Source organism: Uloborus diversus, chromosome 8 (genome assembly GCF_026930045.1).
Source record: "Uloborus diversus isolate 005 chromosome 8, Udiv.v.3.1, whole genome shotgun sequence".
NCBI classification, from domain to species: Eukaryota; Metazoa; Arthropoda; class Arachnida; order Araneae; family Uloboridae; genus Uloborus; species Uloborus diversus.
Window position 1 is genome coordinate 27,686,681 of NC_072738.1, and position 16,617 is coordinate 27,703,297.

The 16,617-nt window shown below is 35.5% G+C and overlaps 1 protein-coding gene across 1 annotated transcript in view; it reads left to right on the plus strand.

The window, feature by feature from the left end:
* LOC129227986 (acetylcholine receptor subunit alpha-like 1) overlaps window positions 1-16,617 on the plus strand; it is a 175,677-nt gene that overhangs the window by 131,793 nt on the left and 27,267 nt on the right. Inside the window, exons 5-6 of the mRNA XM_054862612.1 lie at window positions 4,735-5,019; window positions 13,448-13,544. Coding sequence (XP_054718587.1) covers window positions 4,735-5,019; window positions 13,448-13,544 — 382 coding nt within the window. The remainder of the gene's footprint in view (window positions 1-4,734; window positions 5,020-13,447; window positions 13,545-16,617) is intronic.

A 16,617-nucleotide genomic window follows, 5' to 3' on the forward strand; every position in this document is an offset into this window, starting at 1 on the left:
AAATGATTATCATATTATTATCTATAAATTTTGTTCAAACATTTCTTTCCAAGACGTAACGATAAAAAGCTATTAATTTATTGAAGATACTTTTTGGTTTTTGTTGTGAGTTTTCTGCATATAATTAAGTTAGTAAAATGGTAAAACTGAGCTGTCTACATAAAAAGTGTATGTTTCAGAATTTGCGTATAACAGTGTTCCCCAACAAAGTTTTCAGAAACTAATTTCTAAATATTTGGCTAACAATTTGTAACATTGTCAATAATCGTGCTCTTCGAGTTGTAACATTTCACAAAACAACGGGCAACACGGATCAGCTTTGCGGGCCGGATACAGCACCTGGACCTTAGGTTAGGCACCACTGGTTTACAATATTGTTAGGATTGAAATAAAAAAAGGAACAATCCGGTAACATCATAAATTTTCAAGCTGTCGCGTATAATCATAGTACTGAACTGATCAGTGTGCAATGTTTCGGAAGGAGGGGGGAGCAGCAAGAGGGGTTGGGGTCGGGACTGTCAAGGTTTTAGTGCACACTTTATGTACTAACATCATGCAAAAATTCAGCTTTGTCTTAATTAGTTGCGAAAAGAAAAGCGTATAATCATAGTACTGCTCTTGATGGTCTAAGTGTTTTGGAGAGGGTGGGGAGGAAAGCAAGAGGGGTAAGGGTCGGGACTTTGTTTTTTTAGTGTTTTCTTTATTTACTAGCGTCCTGTCAAAATTCAGCTTTCTCTTAATTAGTTGCGACACGAAAAGAGCATAATCATAGTACTGCTCTTGCAGTGTTTCGGAGCAGGTGGGTGGGGGAAGGGAAAGAGGGGGGGTCGGGACTTTGTGGGTTTTTTAGTGTATACTTTATGTACTAACATCCTGCCAAAATTCAGCTTTCCCCTAATTAGTTGCGACACGAAAAGCGTATAATCATAGTACTGCTCTTGCAATGTCTTGGAGGGGTGGAGGGAAAGCAAGAGGGGTGGGGGTCGGGACTTTGTGGTTTTTTAGTGTATACCTTATGTACTAACATCCTGCCAAAATTCAGCTTTCCCCTAATTAGTTGCGACACGAAAAGCGTACAATCATAGTACTGCTCTTGCAATGTTTCGGAGGGGGTGGGGGGGGGGGAAGCAAGAGGGGTGGGGTCGGGGCTTGATTTTTTTAGTGTATTCATTATTTGCTAACATCCTGCAAAAATTCAGCTTTCCCTAAATTAGTTGCGACAAAGCTTATTTTTTTTATCTTCATTGACTGGGCTAAAAATCTTATATGCCATTGAAACAATGTTGTTAATATGTTGCGTAAAATCAAGGTTAGTATTAAAAGTGATGCCCAAAGCCGTAGCAAAGTCGGAACGCGATAAACACTATTGGTCGATTTTATAAAGATGCAGGAATGGCTCAGATCTGCGATTGTAACTCAAAACACTGCATTTACTAATATTTAAATAAAGCCTATTCACCATGCATCACCGGTACAGCTTATCCAAATCAATCTGTAAAAGGGTAGCGTCAGAGATAGTACGAATGTTTCCAAATAGCTTTAAATCATTGTGGACAAAAGATATTCACAATATTGAAAACGATTTCAAATATCATTTATGAATAAAATAAAAAGCAAGGGACCTAAATTACAGCGTTGCGGCACACCAGAAGTATTAGTAAAATCATCAGATATAGCACCATTGAAATAAACATATATTATTCGACCACTTAAATATGAAAAAATCCAGTCACTGAGACTGATGTGAAAGCCAATGTAATTCAATTTCGCCAACCGCATCAAACGCTTTTTCAAAATCAATGTAAATAACATTAAGTTGACCACTGCTTTCAAATGCAGAAATGATTTTATTAGGTAAACAAAACAAATTGGTACGCGTAGAACGCTACCATACTGAGCAGGTGGTATTAAATTCTTTTACTTCATGAAAAGCTTTTTATAAATAATAGATTCAAAATTTTCGAAAAAAGGCTCAAAATTGCAATTGGGCGATAATTTCTGCATTCATTTTTATTCCCAGTTTTAAAAACAGGAATAATTTTCGTATGCTTCCAAGGATCAGGGAATGTGTTTGCTTTCAAAGAAAGGTTAAACAAAATAAGAAGTGGATAGGTTAGCCCATCAGCACAACCTTTAACGATAAAAGAAGGCACGTTATCAACCCCAACCATTTAGGGGCAAGACTTAATTTAACACCTTACACATTATTCCTTGATAAAAGATTAATTAAAACTAAATGCATTTTCGTTTATAGTTACCATAGATTAACTTACAATACTATCTTCAGCAAAGAATTTTTTCTTCCAACAAAGAATTTATCAGATTCTATAAATCCTTTTACGTTCGACCTTTTTTTACGCTAGACTAACACGATCCTAACCAGACTTTTGCTTGCTTTTAGCCTCCATCATTTGTTCTTAGCGTTCTTTTCTTATACCTTTTATGGGTCGGAGTTTCCCTCTGATCTGGTTTGTCTCTCCTTAAAAACAAAGCCAAGTTAGATTTTGTCCTTTTTTCTTTCTTTCTCACGCTATAGATAGAAGGCTATTTATTACAGTTTGGGACTTGTTTTGTTACTATCGCTGAGACTTAACGTTAAGGAAATTGATGTGGAATAACACCCTTTTCATAAAAGAATCTTTTTTTTTTTTTTGGATTCTGTGATAATGAGGAGAATGCTTTATAATAAAAGCTAATGAAAATAATTACCCACTTTTTTTATTTTTTTGGTCGTTAATTGATCAATATACTTTTAAACTTCTAAAGGTTTTTTAGGTGTGTGTGTGTGTGTTTGTGTGTTTGTGTGTGTAAAAATGTCCATTTTACAAAATAAATCATAAACTTCGTCACTTATGCACTGTCGAAATTCCGAAACGTTACTGAGTATTTCCGTGTAACTTTCGGGGATTTCGGTGGTTTTTGTCCACTTCTTAGAAAAATCAAGTATCATTGTCAAAACGTTTCCTGAATTGCTACAAGTCGCGAGAATTCAGGCTTCTCACTGCTCTAAAAAATATTTTTAGCTCCCGGTTTAAAAATTAACTAAGCGCATTTAAAAAGTGCATCGGCTTCAGTTCGATTACGGCTCGTCCATGCTAATTAAGCTCCCAAAGGGAGTGAATAAGTATGGAATACGAATCTTGGCAAGAATTGCGGGCGAGTAAAATTCTCGTTACTTACTTGCAAATCTGGCGTAGCTTTGACCATGTTTGCAATAATGCTCTTGGAGCTTCCTTGATAAATCAGAAAGATGCCAAGCTATTATATTATACCTACCTAAATTTACTCTGAAAGAATATCTCTGAATATTTCAGGAGGTTTCCAGGATAATTTTAGGAAGGTTACTGAATTTTAGCGGAAAGAGGTCCTGGCTTTTGTAAGATATGTTACTGGAAGAAATTGGGCACATCAGCTGTCCATTATTTTCCAGGAGCGTTTCTGAATTATTTTTACAGTGTGGTAACTTTGAATCATAATTTCTTCGTTTTCATCTGTCTTTCCTATATTTTAACAGTGTTATTGCATTAACTGGCATCAAACCAACGAAAAACTGCTTAAACATTGCATAGTTTTTTTTAATTAAAAAATAATTGAATCGTTTACCATTCCTGCGACTGACCACAGCTTTGAACTATGTGAGAAGAGTGAGGGAAAAAACTGCTTAAACATTGCATAGTTTTTTTTTATTAAAAAAATAATTGAATGGTTTACCATTCCTGCGACTCACCACAGCTTTGAACTATGTGAGAAGAGTGAGGGAAAAAAAATCTTCGAATGAAAGTAATTCGACTTGGAGCAATTTGAGTTGTTGACTCCTGAAACTCGTGTATTTTTCCATTTCAGCATTCGTGTGTCAAACTCTTGTCATTGTCCTACTCTGCATCTGGCATCTTTTTCATCCTCAGGTGGACGTGAAACACCTGGAAGAGATCTTGGACAGCGACACCGTGCCCTTGGAAATAAACTTGTAACCTTAAAATGCATTTCGATTTTTCTATGCGCTTTAAACCTTTGTCATTGTCCCATTCACCATCACTATCATCCTCAGGTGGACCTGAAACACCTGGAGGAGACCCTAAACAACGACACCCTGTTCGAGGGTTTGTACTGGACATGTAACCGCAAAGCACGATGCAAGTTGCACATGTGAGCTAAACCCTTGTAATTCCTTGTCATATTCACCATCTCTCGTCTTCGGATAGACCTGAATCACCTGGAGAGCAACGACACCATGGCCGAGGGCATGAACATATAACTTCAAACGCAATTAAATTTGCATATGTGAATTAAATCCTGGTGATTCATCGTTATAATCAGCCTCTCTCTCTATTTCAGGTAAACTTGAATCATCTGGAGGACAACAACATCATGCCCAAGAATATTGACGTGTAACGTCAACATGCAATTCAATTTGCATATATGCGTGAAATCCTTGTGAGTCATTCCTATATTCACCATCTTTCTCATCCTCGGGTGAATCTGAATCACCAGGAGGATTACGACACCATGCCCGAGGACATGGACATGAAACCTCAAAACACATTCCAATTTTCAAATATGCGTTAAACCCATGTGATTTACTATTATGTTCAACATCTCTCTCGTCCTCTGGTGTACCTGAACCACTTGGAGGGCAATGACACCTTTCCGTAACCCAAAAACACAATTCAGTTTGCATATGTGCTTCAAACTGTTGCAATTCATTGCTGTATTCAGGGTTTCTCTCGTCCTCAGGTGGACCTGAAGCACCTGGAGGAGATCCCGGACAATGACACCGTGCCCGTGGGAATGGACCTGAGCGAGTTCTACCTGAGCGTGGAGTGGGACATCATGGCCGTGCCCGCCCACCGGCGCGTCCGCCACTACAGCTGCTGCATCGAGCCCTACCCCGACATCACCTTCAACATCACCCTGAGGAGGAAGACCCTCTTCTACACCGTCAACCTCATCATCCCCTGCGTCGGCATCTCGGGGCTCTCCGTCCTCGTCTTCTACCTCCCCTCGGACTCGGGCGAAAAGGTGAGGCACTCTGTTTGGCTTCTGCATTGCAAACTGTTGCTTACCCTCAAAGCAGTAGACACTGAGTATATTCTTCAAAACTTGACATTTTCTGATAATCAACTTTTTAAAAAATAAAAATAGTATTTTTTTGTTTAAATGGCGTGCTGAGTCTAACTTTAATTATATTACATTTTAGCTACACTGTAAAAAACTTCCAAAACGAAACTGGGTATTTCCGGGGAACGCTTGGGATTTCAGAGGTTTTCACCTATTTCACCGTCAAATCAAGTATATTTACAAAAAAGTTTCGTGAATTGCTACAAGTTACACGAATGCTGTTGTGAAAAAATATTTTTAGACACCAGTTTAAAGATTGTATGTGCCTGTTTATTAAGTGTATCGGTTCCTGTTCGATTACTGCCCATCCAAATTGACTACGCCCCTAGTGGGAGCGATATAAGTCATTGAATAGCTGCCGATTTCAAGTCAGAAATTGCAGGCAATGAAAATTCTTGGTTCTTACTTTCAGTCTCGCATAGCTTTGGCCATAGTTGCTCTAATGCTTCTGGAGCTTTCTTGGGAAATCAGGAAGCTTTTTAACAATTGCTTTAATCCCGCTTAATTTTTCTGGAAGATTTCCGAGACATGACTGGCTGTAACAGGCAACAGGAGAGACTTCCCAATTCTTCAGGAACCTTCCAGGATAATTTTAGGAAAGTTACTGACTTTTATCGGAAAACGTTCTTGGTTTTTGCAAGATATGTTACTGTCAGAAATTGGGCACATCAGCTGCCTATTATTTTCCAGAAACGTTTCTGAATCGTTTTTACAGTGTATGCTGCTCTGGCATGGAACATGCTAGTAGAGAGACATTTGTTTTCAACAGAGCCTCTTACCAAAACCCAGAATTATATTTCAGGTTAAATTACACATAACAGGAATAATTTTCAAAAACCTTTTATGTAAAACAAGAATGTTGTCCCGGAAAGTGACAGCAAAATGCTACATATACCCCAGTTTTTTTCCATAATTACAATGAGACAACCAGGCAAATCAGAACTACAAAATACTCCAGGAGTCCAACAAAACTGTGATTGTAAACAGTTGCTGTACCGCAGATTCGTAATATCATTTTGCCTATAATAATTGAATTCATTCCCAGACCAGGAGAAAAACATGAAAACCTTGGAGCAAACTATGAAATGATGTAGCTCGAATTTTCAAATAATTAATTTGAGTAAAACAATATGTTTTTATACCTACAAGTAAGCATAAATCAACACTAAAAATTAAATTTATGGAATGTTAGTACTTATATCGTTGCCTCTCTCTCTCTCTCTCTCTCATCTTTTTCTCAGAGCAACAGTAAGATATTTTAGTGTTAATTGTGGGATTACATATTTTACTCTTGCTCTGAGGCAACGAAGCAACGATATATGTATTTTTAATAATTAAAGAATATTTGAGGAAAACATTCAGACAGGCTAAGAGACAGACTTTCTTGTTATTAAATACGTTTCTTAAATAACAAAATGAGTTATTGTTTTCATATTAATGGAAATACACTGTAAAAACGATTCAGAAACGTTCCTGGAAAATAATAGGCAGCTGATGTGCCCAATCTATGGCATTAACATGCCTTGCAAAACCCAGGAACGTTTTCCGTAAAAACTCAGTAACTTTCCTGAAAAATCCAGAATCTTCCCGTTTAAAGCCAGTCGTGCCATTGGAATTTTAGAGTAATCTGAAGTAGGAATAATATAAAAGCTTGGAACCTTACTGATTTATCAAGACAGTTCCAAAAACAATATCGTCCACATGGCCAAAGCTAAGCCAGAATTGCTTTTAAGTATCAAGCATCTCACCTGATTGCAGTTCTTGCAAAGCTACGTAGTCTATACTTAATAGCTCCTTTTGGGAGTTTAGTTAGTATAAACAAGCCGTATTCGCACAGAAGCCGGCACACCTTATAAACACTTTCAGTGATTCTTTAAACTGGGAGCTAAAAATATTTTTTACAACAGAGAAAAGTCTGCTTTCGAACAACTTGTAGCAATTCAGGAAACTTTTTGACAAGGATACTTGATATTTCCAGGAAGTGGGTAAAAACCGTTGAAATCCCGAAACGTTACACGGAAATAGTCAGTAACGTCTCGGAATTTTTTTACAGTGTACATTGGAGATTTTTAGCAATTCAAAATAAACAAAAATATCCAAAAAAATCGAAACAACTTCAAAACTGCAGCTAGAAATTGCTACGAAATATAAGAAATAAATTTATTCTTTGAGCTACATCGAGAATATTTTTTTAAACATAATTTTTGAAATTGACGCAAAAACTAAGTGTAAAATCACATGTAACCATATTTCGTTCATATTAAAAAAAAAAAAAAAAAACAAGTAAAGTAGGAATGAAACATGTTTTCCGTTACACAAATATGCAGTCATCAATGTATAATGCATGTTAGTGGTATTGAAGCACCTGGTTCCGTTTAAATTATAGTCGTAATTGAATAATAGGTACGAAAGATTTTATCTATACATACTTCAGTCGCAATAGCCGTAAACTGTTTCGACTGTGGTATTTTGTTGCTGTTGCAACTGTTGTGGAATCGGTAAACTTTCACGTGCTGTCATCCTGTTGCACGATAACGCTAGACCACAGACAACCAGTGCAACAGAGAAAGTTTTGCAGAAATTTAAGTCGGAAGTCATAAACCACCTCCTTTATAGTCCAGATCTATCCCCACATGATCCCGCATTTTTGTGGAACTTAAGAAGGCACTTCAGAGACAACCATTTCATTCGGAAGATGAAGTGCGTGCGTAATTGGTTCCAGAAGCAGCCAAAGGACTTTTAGGACCACGGAATTATGTGATTAATTTTCCAGTGGGATAACTGCTTAAACAATTTTGGTCAGTATTTTTGAAGAATATCGAATAAAATCATTTTTATAGCCTCTGACTCGTTTTTTATTGATCGACCTTCATATAAATGAAGAAGGACTGAAAATGCTGGCGGCAGCAAACAAAATGCATCCTTGCTGTTGCCTACTTCTACGACTCACTGATCATTGGCTACTTCCCTACTCAATTCTATATCTAACTGCAATTAGCAAAAGGCGCAACTAGAAGCAAAGGGATGTAGCAACAAATGAAAGAGTTTGAGTAAAACGAGGGCGAAATACCGGTTTATAAAAATGGGAGCTTCTATTTTTTAGTCTTTCAAAATCGTGCTGAAAAGCATCAAACTGTCAAAAAATACCATTAATGTATCGTTCCACAAATTAGATTGATCTTTCACCTATTATTTGAACTAATTTCCTCCAAATGATATTTTTATTACCCACACTCCTTTGCTTTTATTTTCGTCAAATGGCATTTCTCTAAAACTCAGTTACGTTAAATTAATACTTAATGATGTTTTTGTTGTTGTTTTGTGCCAGGTAGGGCGGCAATTTGGAGTGCACTGCCTCACTTTTCCAGCTCTACCGTAATTTGGTGTGACCTTCAACTTCCACAGTAAACATGCCATAAAGACCCATTTACACGTAGAATAGGTAACCATTCACAGCACAAAAACACATTCACAAAGAATGGATAAGGACAGAGCGCGAAAACCATGCATGCTCAAATTAGGATTTGAAACCCCCCCCCCCCCCCCATCGCAGTCAGACGTGTCCTTCTTCTAGACAAGACGATCAGCTGCACTAAACGTTCGAGTAAGTGATTGACAATCAGAAAGAGATCTCTAAAATTAGGGCACGCTTTAATTGAGTCGAAACAATGATTGCGCTTGAACCTTTTCATAGCTCATACGTTCGGCGACGACGAAAGCAATTGAATAGTTTTCAGATCTTGAAACCTTCAGCAACGACAGAGGTGCTCAATACAAAAGCATGTAGTTCGATTGTACTTAACGGAAGCGACACATATTTTAACGCCATCGTGAGAATAAGATAAGAACTCCAAAGCGACAGCTTCTAACGAAAACTAGATTTGAAGTCTACCTTTTTTTTTAGCAAAGACTAAAACGTGGCTCTCTCGTTACAACAGGATTTAGAATTAAAGTGTTTTTTTTTTTTTAATGCATCTGCGATGTGAGCATTAGATCAACTGTGTCATTACAACAATCAGAAAAATTTTAAATGGCAACATTAATACTGTCAATAGGTTTCACGAAACAATTTTTACCAAGTTTCACCATAAAAGAATTCGTCATTAATGGTTTCCTCTTTTCTGAAATAGACCTGGTGTCCTGAAATAGACTGAATAATTTCAAAAATGTATGGCAGAAAAAAAAATAATGATATAAAAAAAAAAAAATCTTGCAGAAAATTCATGAGGTGAGCCGTAATCCTCCCCCCTCCTTCCCCCCGAGTTCTAAATTTTTTGTTCAAACGTTTTTCAATGGATGGCGCTGCAGATAGTAAGCCTTTAAGTCAAAAAAGAAGGATTGAAATTCATCGATTTTTTCTCCGATTGCTGCAGCAGGTGGTAGACATTTTGAAAATATTGTTGTGTAACTTTATTTAAGAAAAATATTTTTCCAAAAACTAGGATGTACTTTTCTATCTTTCTTTGATTTGCGGTCTTACGATCTGCAGCGCCATCTCATGGAAAATTCTTGAAGTAAAATGTGGAACTCTGGGGGACAAAACTTGCGGCCCACCACATGAATTTTCTGCAAGATTTTTTTTTTTTTTTTTTTTTCATAAACCGTTTTCTTGTAATAAATTTTTGAAAACAGTCAATTTAGGACACCCTGTAGTTTACTCTAATTTCATACACATAAAGCGGCGACTTGAAAAGGAATCATGTAGTTCTTCTAGGTAATGTAGTGCTGGTAAAAAAAAATTGCATCACCCTCGCATTTTCACAACAATGGGATTATGCGAGAAGTTTTGGTCGACCAATTAACGATGAATGTATGTGAAATTCTGCAAACCTTATGAAATAAAAATTTAACAGCAGGAATCCGATAATTGTTTACGTAGATCGGGGTTGTTTCCGGGCCAAGGCAAACTGCTGACCCCATGCTCATTTTTCCATTTCTGAACCTGGGTGTGAGTTTAGAGAAAAAAAATTACTTAACCCCATGTCAATTTAAGTCTAATGGCAGTATAAAGGTTTTTAAATTGTTACTTACCGGTTTTGCCCTATGACACGGAGCAGAATCATCCTGGAAAATAACGTTTGGAACTGAAGTAAAGTGATCCCGGATAGTAGGAAGCAATTTCTCCTCCAAAATGCCAATATGCACCTGAGCGTTTACTGTTCCTTACGCAAAGTGAAGCCCACCAACTCCTTGATCAGAAATACATCCCCAAATCGTCTGGGATACGGGATGCTTGACTGTGTTTTAAATGCAGTCGTAATGATATTCCTCTCCTTTGAGGCGCGGGTGATGCAATTTTTTTTTTATCACCACTGTACGAGTATTTTGTCTGATGTTTCGTTATAAGAGTTTGCAACAGACGTTTTCTTGCCTAGTTTTACATTAAACTGCAAGTAGCAAACAATTCATGATTAAAGAGTTAACATTCACTTCTACGTATGGACCTAGCCTATAGTTAATGATTTAAGTAGCTTTATCGAATGCTCATTTGGTTCTCGGACTAAGAGAATTTCGATGGAATTATTTGAGTGAATTAAATAAATCGACTGATTTCTCATTCGAACTAGACAGAATCAGATATAATGTTTCGAACAGGTACATTAGAATGATGTTTGGCATGTGATTAAACAGGATTTAATATTGCTGGATATTTTACTTGAATATATTGTATAGAAATTAACATAATGGCAAATGAAACGATTATTTTACTTCGAGTGAAATAAAAAGCTAGCTAAGCTATGATATTGGAAGGAAATAATGTATAATAATGTATAAACATTCGAGCAAAAATGTTAAACGAAGCGCCTTTATAATTAAATTCACCCTGTTTACTGAGAACTTGTTCTAACAAACGTGCACTCTGACTACTGACTCTGATAAATTTACTTCCAATCGGTTTAAGCTAAAATATATATATGGTTCCGCTACAATTTTTTCAAACTGCGACTTTGCACTGATTATTGGCACCGTGCTGATCTAAGAGTTACTCCTCTTTGAAGCGAAACATAATTGAGCGCGTCCAAGACCATGCATCTTTTTACCAGAGCCAGGCAAACTGTCACTAAAGTTTAGTACACGCGTTTTGCGGACAATGAAGAAACGAAGTTTTCAGAAGGAAACATGTCAATAAGAAAGCTATAATACAAAATTTTACCACCAGGGGAAAAATGCATACACGAAGAAAAAACAAAAATGTAGGAATGTTATTATCGCAGAACTTGCTCAATAAGTTTTCCTTTGTCATCAATCACCTGATGTGTTTTAGCATGTTCAACAGTAGCGCGAAAGATAGCTGTATGAATTGCAGCAAGTTGGCGATCAAAATCACAATTGATGAAGAAGCCAAGAAGCAATCGTCTGACAGTAAAAATTTGAACTAGCAATTTAAAAGATGCAATCATCATTAGTTTCTTAAATTAGTAGACAAGTTAAATTACTTAGTTTTACACAACGCAAAAGGTTATTGGACCAAAGAAAGCAGTTGTTTCCAGCATGGAAATTATGTCTGCTGACCACTCAACCTGAAAGTGAATAACCACAAACCACTCATAACATTATTAAAATGCACATCTTATCATTTGCCACCAAATTCAAAGCTTAAAATATACAAAAATTGTTTTACAACAAACTAGTATTGTTTGTTTATAGTTTTCGACAACAATGGGAAACTATTATAGTTAACAGCACAGTTAAGAAATGGAAAGTTTCTGGCTAAATGTTAATAACCTTTCTGAAATTAACCTGGAATCTTTCTGAAATATTTAGAAACCTTTCCAATAAAAGCCAGTCATGTACTTGAAATAAATCAGGGATCTCCTAAGAAAACTTACATTTGTAGTTAGTAAGCCCTCCTAAAGCATTTTGCAAACATTGCCAAAGCTTACAAAGAATTGCAAGTACACCCTTGTGAAAATTAATTGAATCAAGAGAATTTATATTACAAAATCACCTTTATTTATATCATTTAATTATAAAATCAAAATCACTACTTAGTATGCCCCTCCCCCTTTTTTTTACAAAACCATTTTTACACTACCGGGCATAGAGTCAACTATAGTTTTGCACTCTTCTTTGAATTCTTGATCTCTAAACCATGTTTTTAGCAAAGCACAAATCATTTTATCTTTTGTTTTGCAGTCAGATTTTTACTGAATGTCACAATGGCCTGCCTCTTCTAAAGAAATATCCATGGATAACAAAAAGATAAAAAGTGACCGGATTGAGAAAAAACAGCAAAAATTTGTAGAAATTTATAACACCTTAACAAAACACAATATTTTTGACAGAAAAAATGTGAGGTTATAGCGCCTAATCAACTGATAGACTAAACAGCTGTTACAAACAAAGATTGAACAACCTAAAAAGTTCGAAAATTAAAAATACTCAACTTGATTCTATTTATTCGCACAAGGGTGTAAAGGCGTAACTTACCTGCAATTGTTGCGATTTTACAGTACACAGAGAGCACAATTCCCCCTTCCGTGGGGCTTTTAGCCGATCTGGACGGGCCCTAGTAGAGCTGAAGACGAAACACTTAATAAAAATGCTGCGTATATTTTGACACTTAGAGCTGAAAGAAAATCACAGAAATAAGAAGTGTGCATCCATGCAGATTGTAGCGATTCCGAAAGTTTTTTCTCAAAGATACTTGATTTTACCCGAAACTGATGGAAACCTGTGAAATCCCGGAACATTGCCCGGAAATAATCTGTGATGTTTCGGAATTTTCTTACAGTGTAGGAGTGAGAATGTCAAACATACAGGCTGTCCTGAAATAGACTGACTGTTTTCAAAAATTTATAACAGGAAAACGGTTAATGATAAAAACAAATTTTTGTAGAAAATTTATGTGGCCGGAAATGTTTTCCCCGTGCGTACCGCATTTTAGTTCAAAATGTTTTCAGATTGCAAGCCGGTAAAAAAAAAAGGAAGAATTGAAGTTCACCAATTTTTTTCTCTGATTGCAACATGTGATTGTAGCCGACCGTGGACATTTTGAAAATATTGTCATGTAATTGTGTTCATTAACATTTTTTGTTCGAAAAAGTATGATGTAATTTTCTATCTTTCTTTGATTGAAAGACTTACTATCTGCAGCGCCATCTGTTGGAAAATTTCTGAACTAAAATTTGCAACTCTGGGAAGAAAATATTTAGTCAGCCATATGAATTTTCTGCATGGAATTATTTTTTTATCATTCACAGTTTTCCTGGTATAAGTTTTTGAAAACAGTCAGTCTATTTTAGGACACCCTGTGTAAGCATGATGGCGATCGCTGCTTGAAATGTGTCTGCATCAATCAGAATATTTACTTCGTTGTCTTCGACAGGTGTCCCTGTCCGTGTCCATCCTTTTATCGCTGACCTTTTTTTTCTTGGTGTTATCGGAAATCATTCCATCGACGTCGCTGGCGATGCCCCTACTAGGTGGGTAATTCCAAAGTATTCAGTAAGTGTCTTCGCTTGTATCTATTGATGTATAATAATGTAGATTTCGTTTACTTAAATGTTCTAAAATTTAATTGAAGTAAAATTAACGTTTTAAAATGCAGGAGTGATGCAATAAAATGTAGATTTGAGGAGCTAAAACGCAGATTTAATGCACTAACATGCAGATTTGAGGTACTAAAATTCAGATTTCTGGTACTGAAATGCAGATTTAATGTTATGAAAAACAAATTAAATCTATTATAATGTAGATTTAATATACATGTCTGAGAATTTAGTACATAGTACAAACTCTATAAAGTTTTGAAAACAATTTCTTTTTTTATTATTTTCTTACCTATCTTATACATATAAAATCTGAGTATCTATCTATCTATCTATCTATGTCCAAGCTTCTTCTCCCGAACGACAGTGAACTGACCATCGAACCAGGTATCGATGGATTCGTAATCCTCCCGTCTTCATGTTTAGCTATTTAACATAATCCTCCGATAATAATTAGCGGAGATATCAATTAAAAACTATTAATTATGACTCTTAGATTTCAAAATCAAATCCCTATTTTTCGAAGGCTTTCCTCCATTTAAATTATTATTCAGTGCTTCATCTCAACTTTCCGCAACAATGCTTTTATTAAAATGTATGTGAGCGTGAAGAAAATCATTGAGATGAAAGATCTGTTGCCATTTTTTTTCTCGAATATGCTCAGGTAAAATTCTTGTTTTTGTTTTGAGGCTTTTCCTGTAATCAGGGGATTTAAAATGTTTACTTTATGGGGGTTTTCCGCAATCTGCCACAAAATTTCACTGACTTTTTTTTTGGTTCAAGCCTGAGTGTTGAACTCGCGTCACTTGACATAACTTTTATTTTCGAGGTGGACCGTGCAAAGCCCGGCGACGCAGCTAGTATTAGTATATTAAACTACCGCACATTCTACTGTTATCTTAATCTTAGATGTAATTCGTCAATTTAACTTAATAATAGATGCACGGTCATATAGGATGACTATGAGACATGTGGATTAACTTTGTGCTATCTTTTTTTTTTTTTAATCTCTGTGACTTTCATAGAAAAAAAAACTAGAAGGGTCCAGTGCTGCTCGCTCCTAGCAGGCAAGATTATAAAATAATTATTTAAAAATAAAAATTGCCGACGTTGAACGCAGCTCATTTCACCACTTAAGTTGCGGTTTCGAAGTTATTTTTACAAATGTCGAAATTATTCTGCCTAGATGGTAGTAAGTCTTTTAATGTTGTGAAAGGAAAAAGGAAAGTTTTCAACAATTTCGAAAGTTTATTTTATTTTTTTTTGGTTTACAAGTCAGTTCTTCACTTCATCTTGCTAAATTTTACCATTCTTTAATTCACCTTATTAATGGATATCATCCATTAGTCTTATCCAAGTAGCAGAGGTAGTTTCTATTTAACTTTTACAAAGCAATTAATGTAGTTTGTCTCGGTAAAAAATAATCAGTATTGTTTATCAAAATGAGCGGATGTATGCGGGTGGGGGGGGGGGGGGCAATTAGTCATTTCGGAATGACTCTGAATGATAATATAATTTACCAACATTGCTCTAAATAAATTCATCTGCCCCAGTCTGAAATTCGGGGGATGGATATGCAACTAGTACATTTAAGTGGTTCAGTTTTGTTTCAATATTAAAAGTAATTCTTTAGCTTTTATTTTATAAATAGATTTGAAGAACTGGCACAATCACATGACAGATGAGTGATTTGAGTAAACCTTGTTTTTCCGAATATAATAAACTGAAATTGAAAATTAAAAATTTAGTTATGTTCAATTACTGTTATTAAGAATTTAAAACTTCGCTATTGTTTTACACGCGGTACATTTTTTTATTAGTTTTTTCGCCAAAAATGATGCCAAAGTTTTGTCAACACACTAAGATATCTTTTAAAAAAATTTATATTTTTTTATTTCAACTGAAGAGGTACTGCTTGAGACACTTCTTCAAATTTCAATGATTCAAAATTTGCATATTTTTCTCTATTATATGTATGCTCCCCTCCTGACAAAATCACAGAGTAAATTATTCACTTTAGCAGCCTTCAAACCTGTTTTCTTCAACAAAGATCCCATTTTATCTTGAATGGCAATGAATCACGAGGGTATGATTGATGAAACAAAAGTGCGGATGAATAGGTAGATAAATGTCGATGTCGACATGGGTATACATATTTCACTGACGAAAGAAAAATCCTCAGATTTATTATAGCTCAATAGTCGTAAGCATACTTCATTATTAGTACGTTATTGCTGAGTCTTAGTACTCTTTGTTATGAAGCTCTCTTTTTTTCCTCTTCTTTCATGTGTGCATTTTTACATCTGTCTCAGTTTTATAGAAATAAATTTTGCACCTTGGAGTAAGAACAACCAATGTCTGATTTTGACCAAATTTCGTTCATAATAGAAATCTGGTACAGTAGAAGACAATTATAACGCACACCTTGGGACCAGAGCTTTTGCGTTATACAGGTTTTTGCATTATATAGGTCATTTCAAAATTTTGAAACACATATTCAGAATATATCTATTAGCACTTTAGAATGAGTTTTATCTGCAATGAGTATTAAAGCACTTATATTACAATTAGTCATTCACAAATAAATATGTTTCACAACCAAAAGAAAGTGAATTATCCTGCACTTCTACTAGTTTCATGGTTTGCATAAGAGCTGCATTTTTCAAAAGCCATCTGGTATATTTTGTGTATACTGTGAGTACTAATTTTCATTTAAAAGCTTTAAATTAAGATGGAAAGATGAAAACCTGTTTCAAAATTAAATTTGCCTAGCAATTTTTATGTTTGCAAAGCAAAGCAGAAGGTTTTTTTTTAATTTCAAAATCTATTGTTTACATCTGAAAAGTTGTGCGGTTTATAGAGAATTGCGTTATATAGGTCGGCATTATAAAGGTATTCTACTGTACTAACAACCAAGGGGGCGACATTTTTACACATATATTTAAACTTAATTCCAGGATTTTTTAACTTTGACTTTTAACTGTGATTATTCGAAAAAAGAACTAGT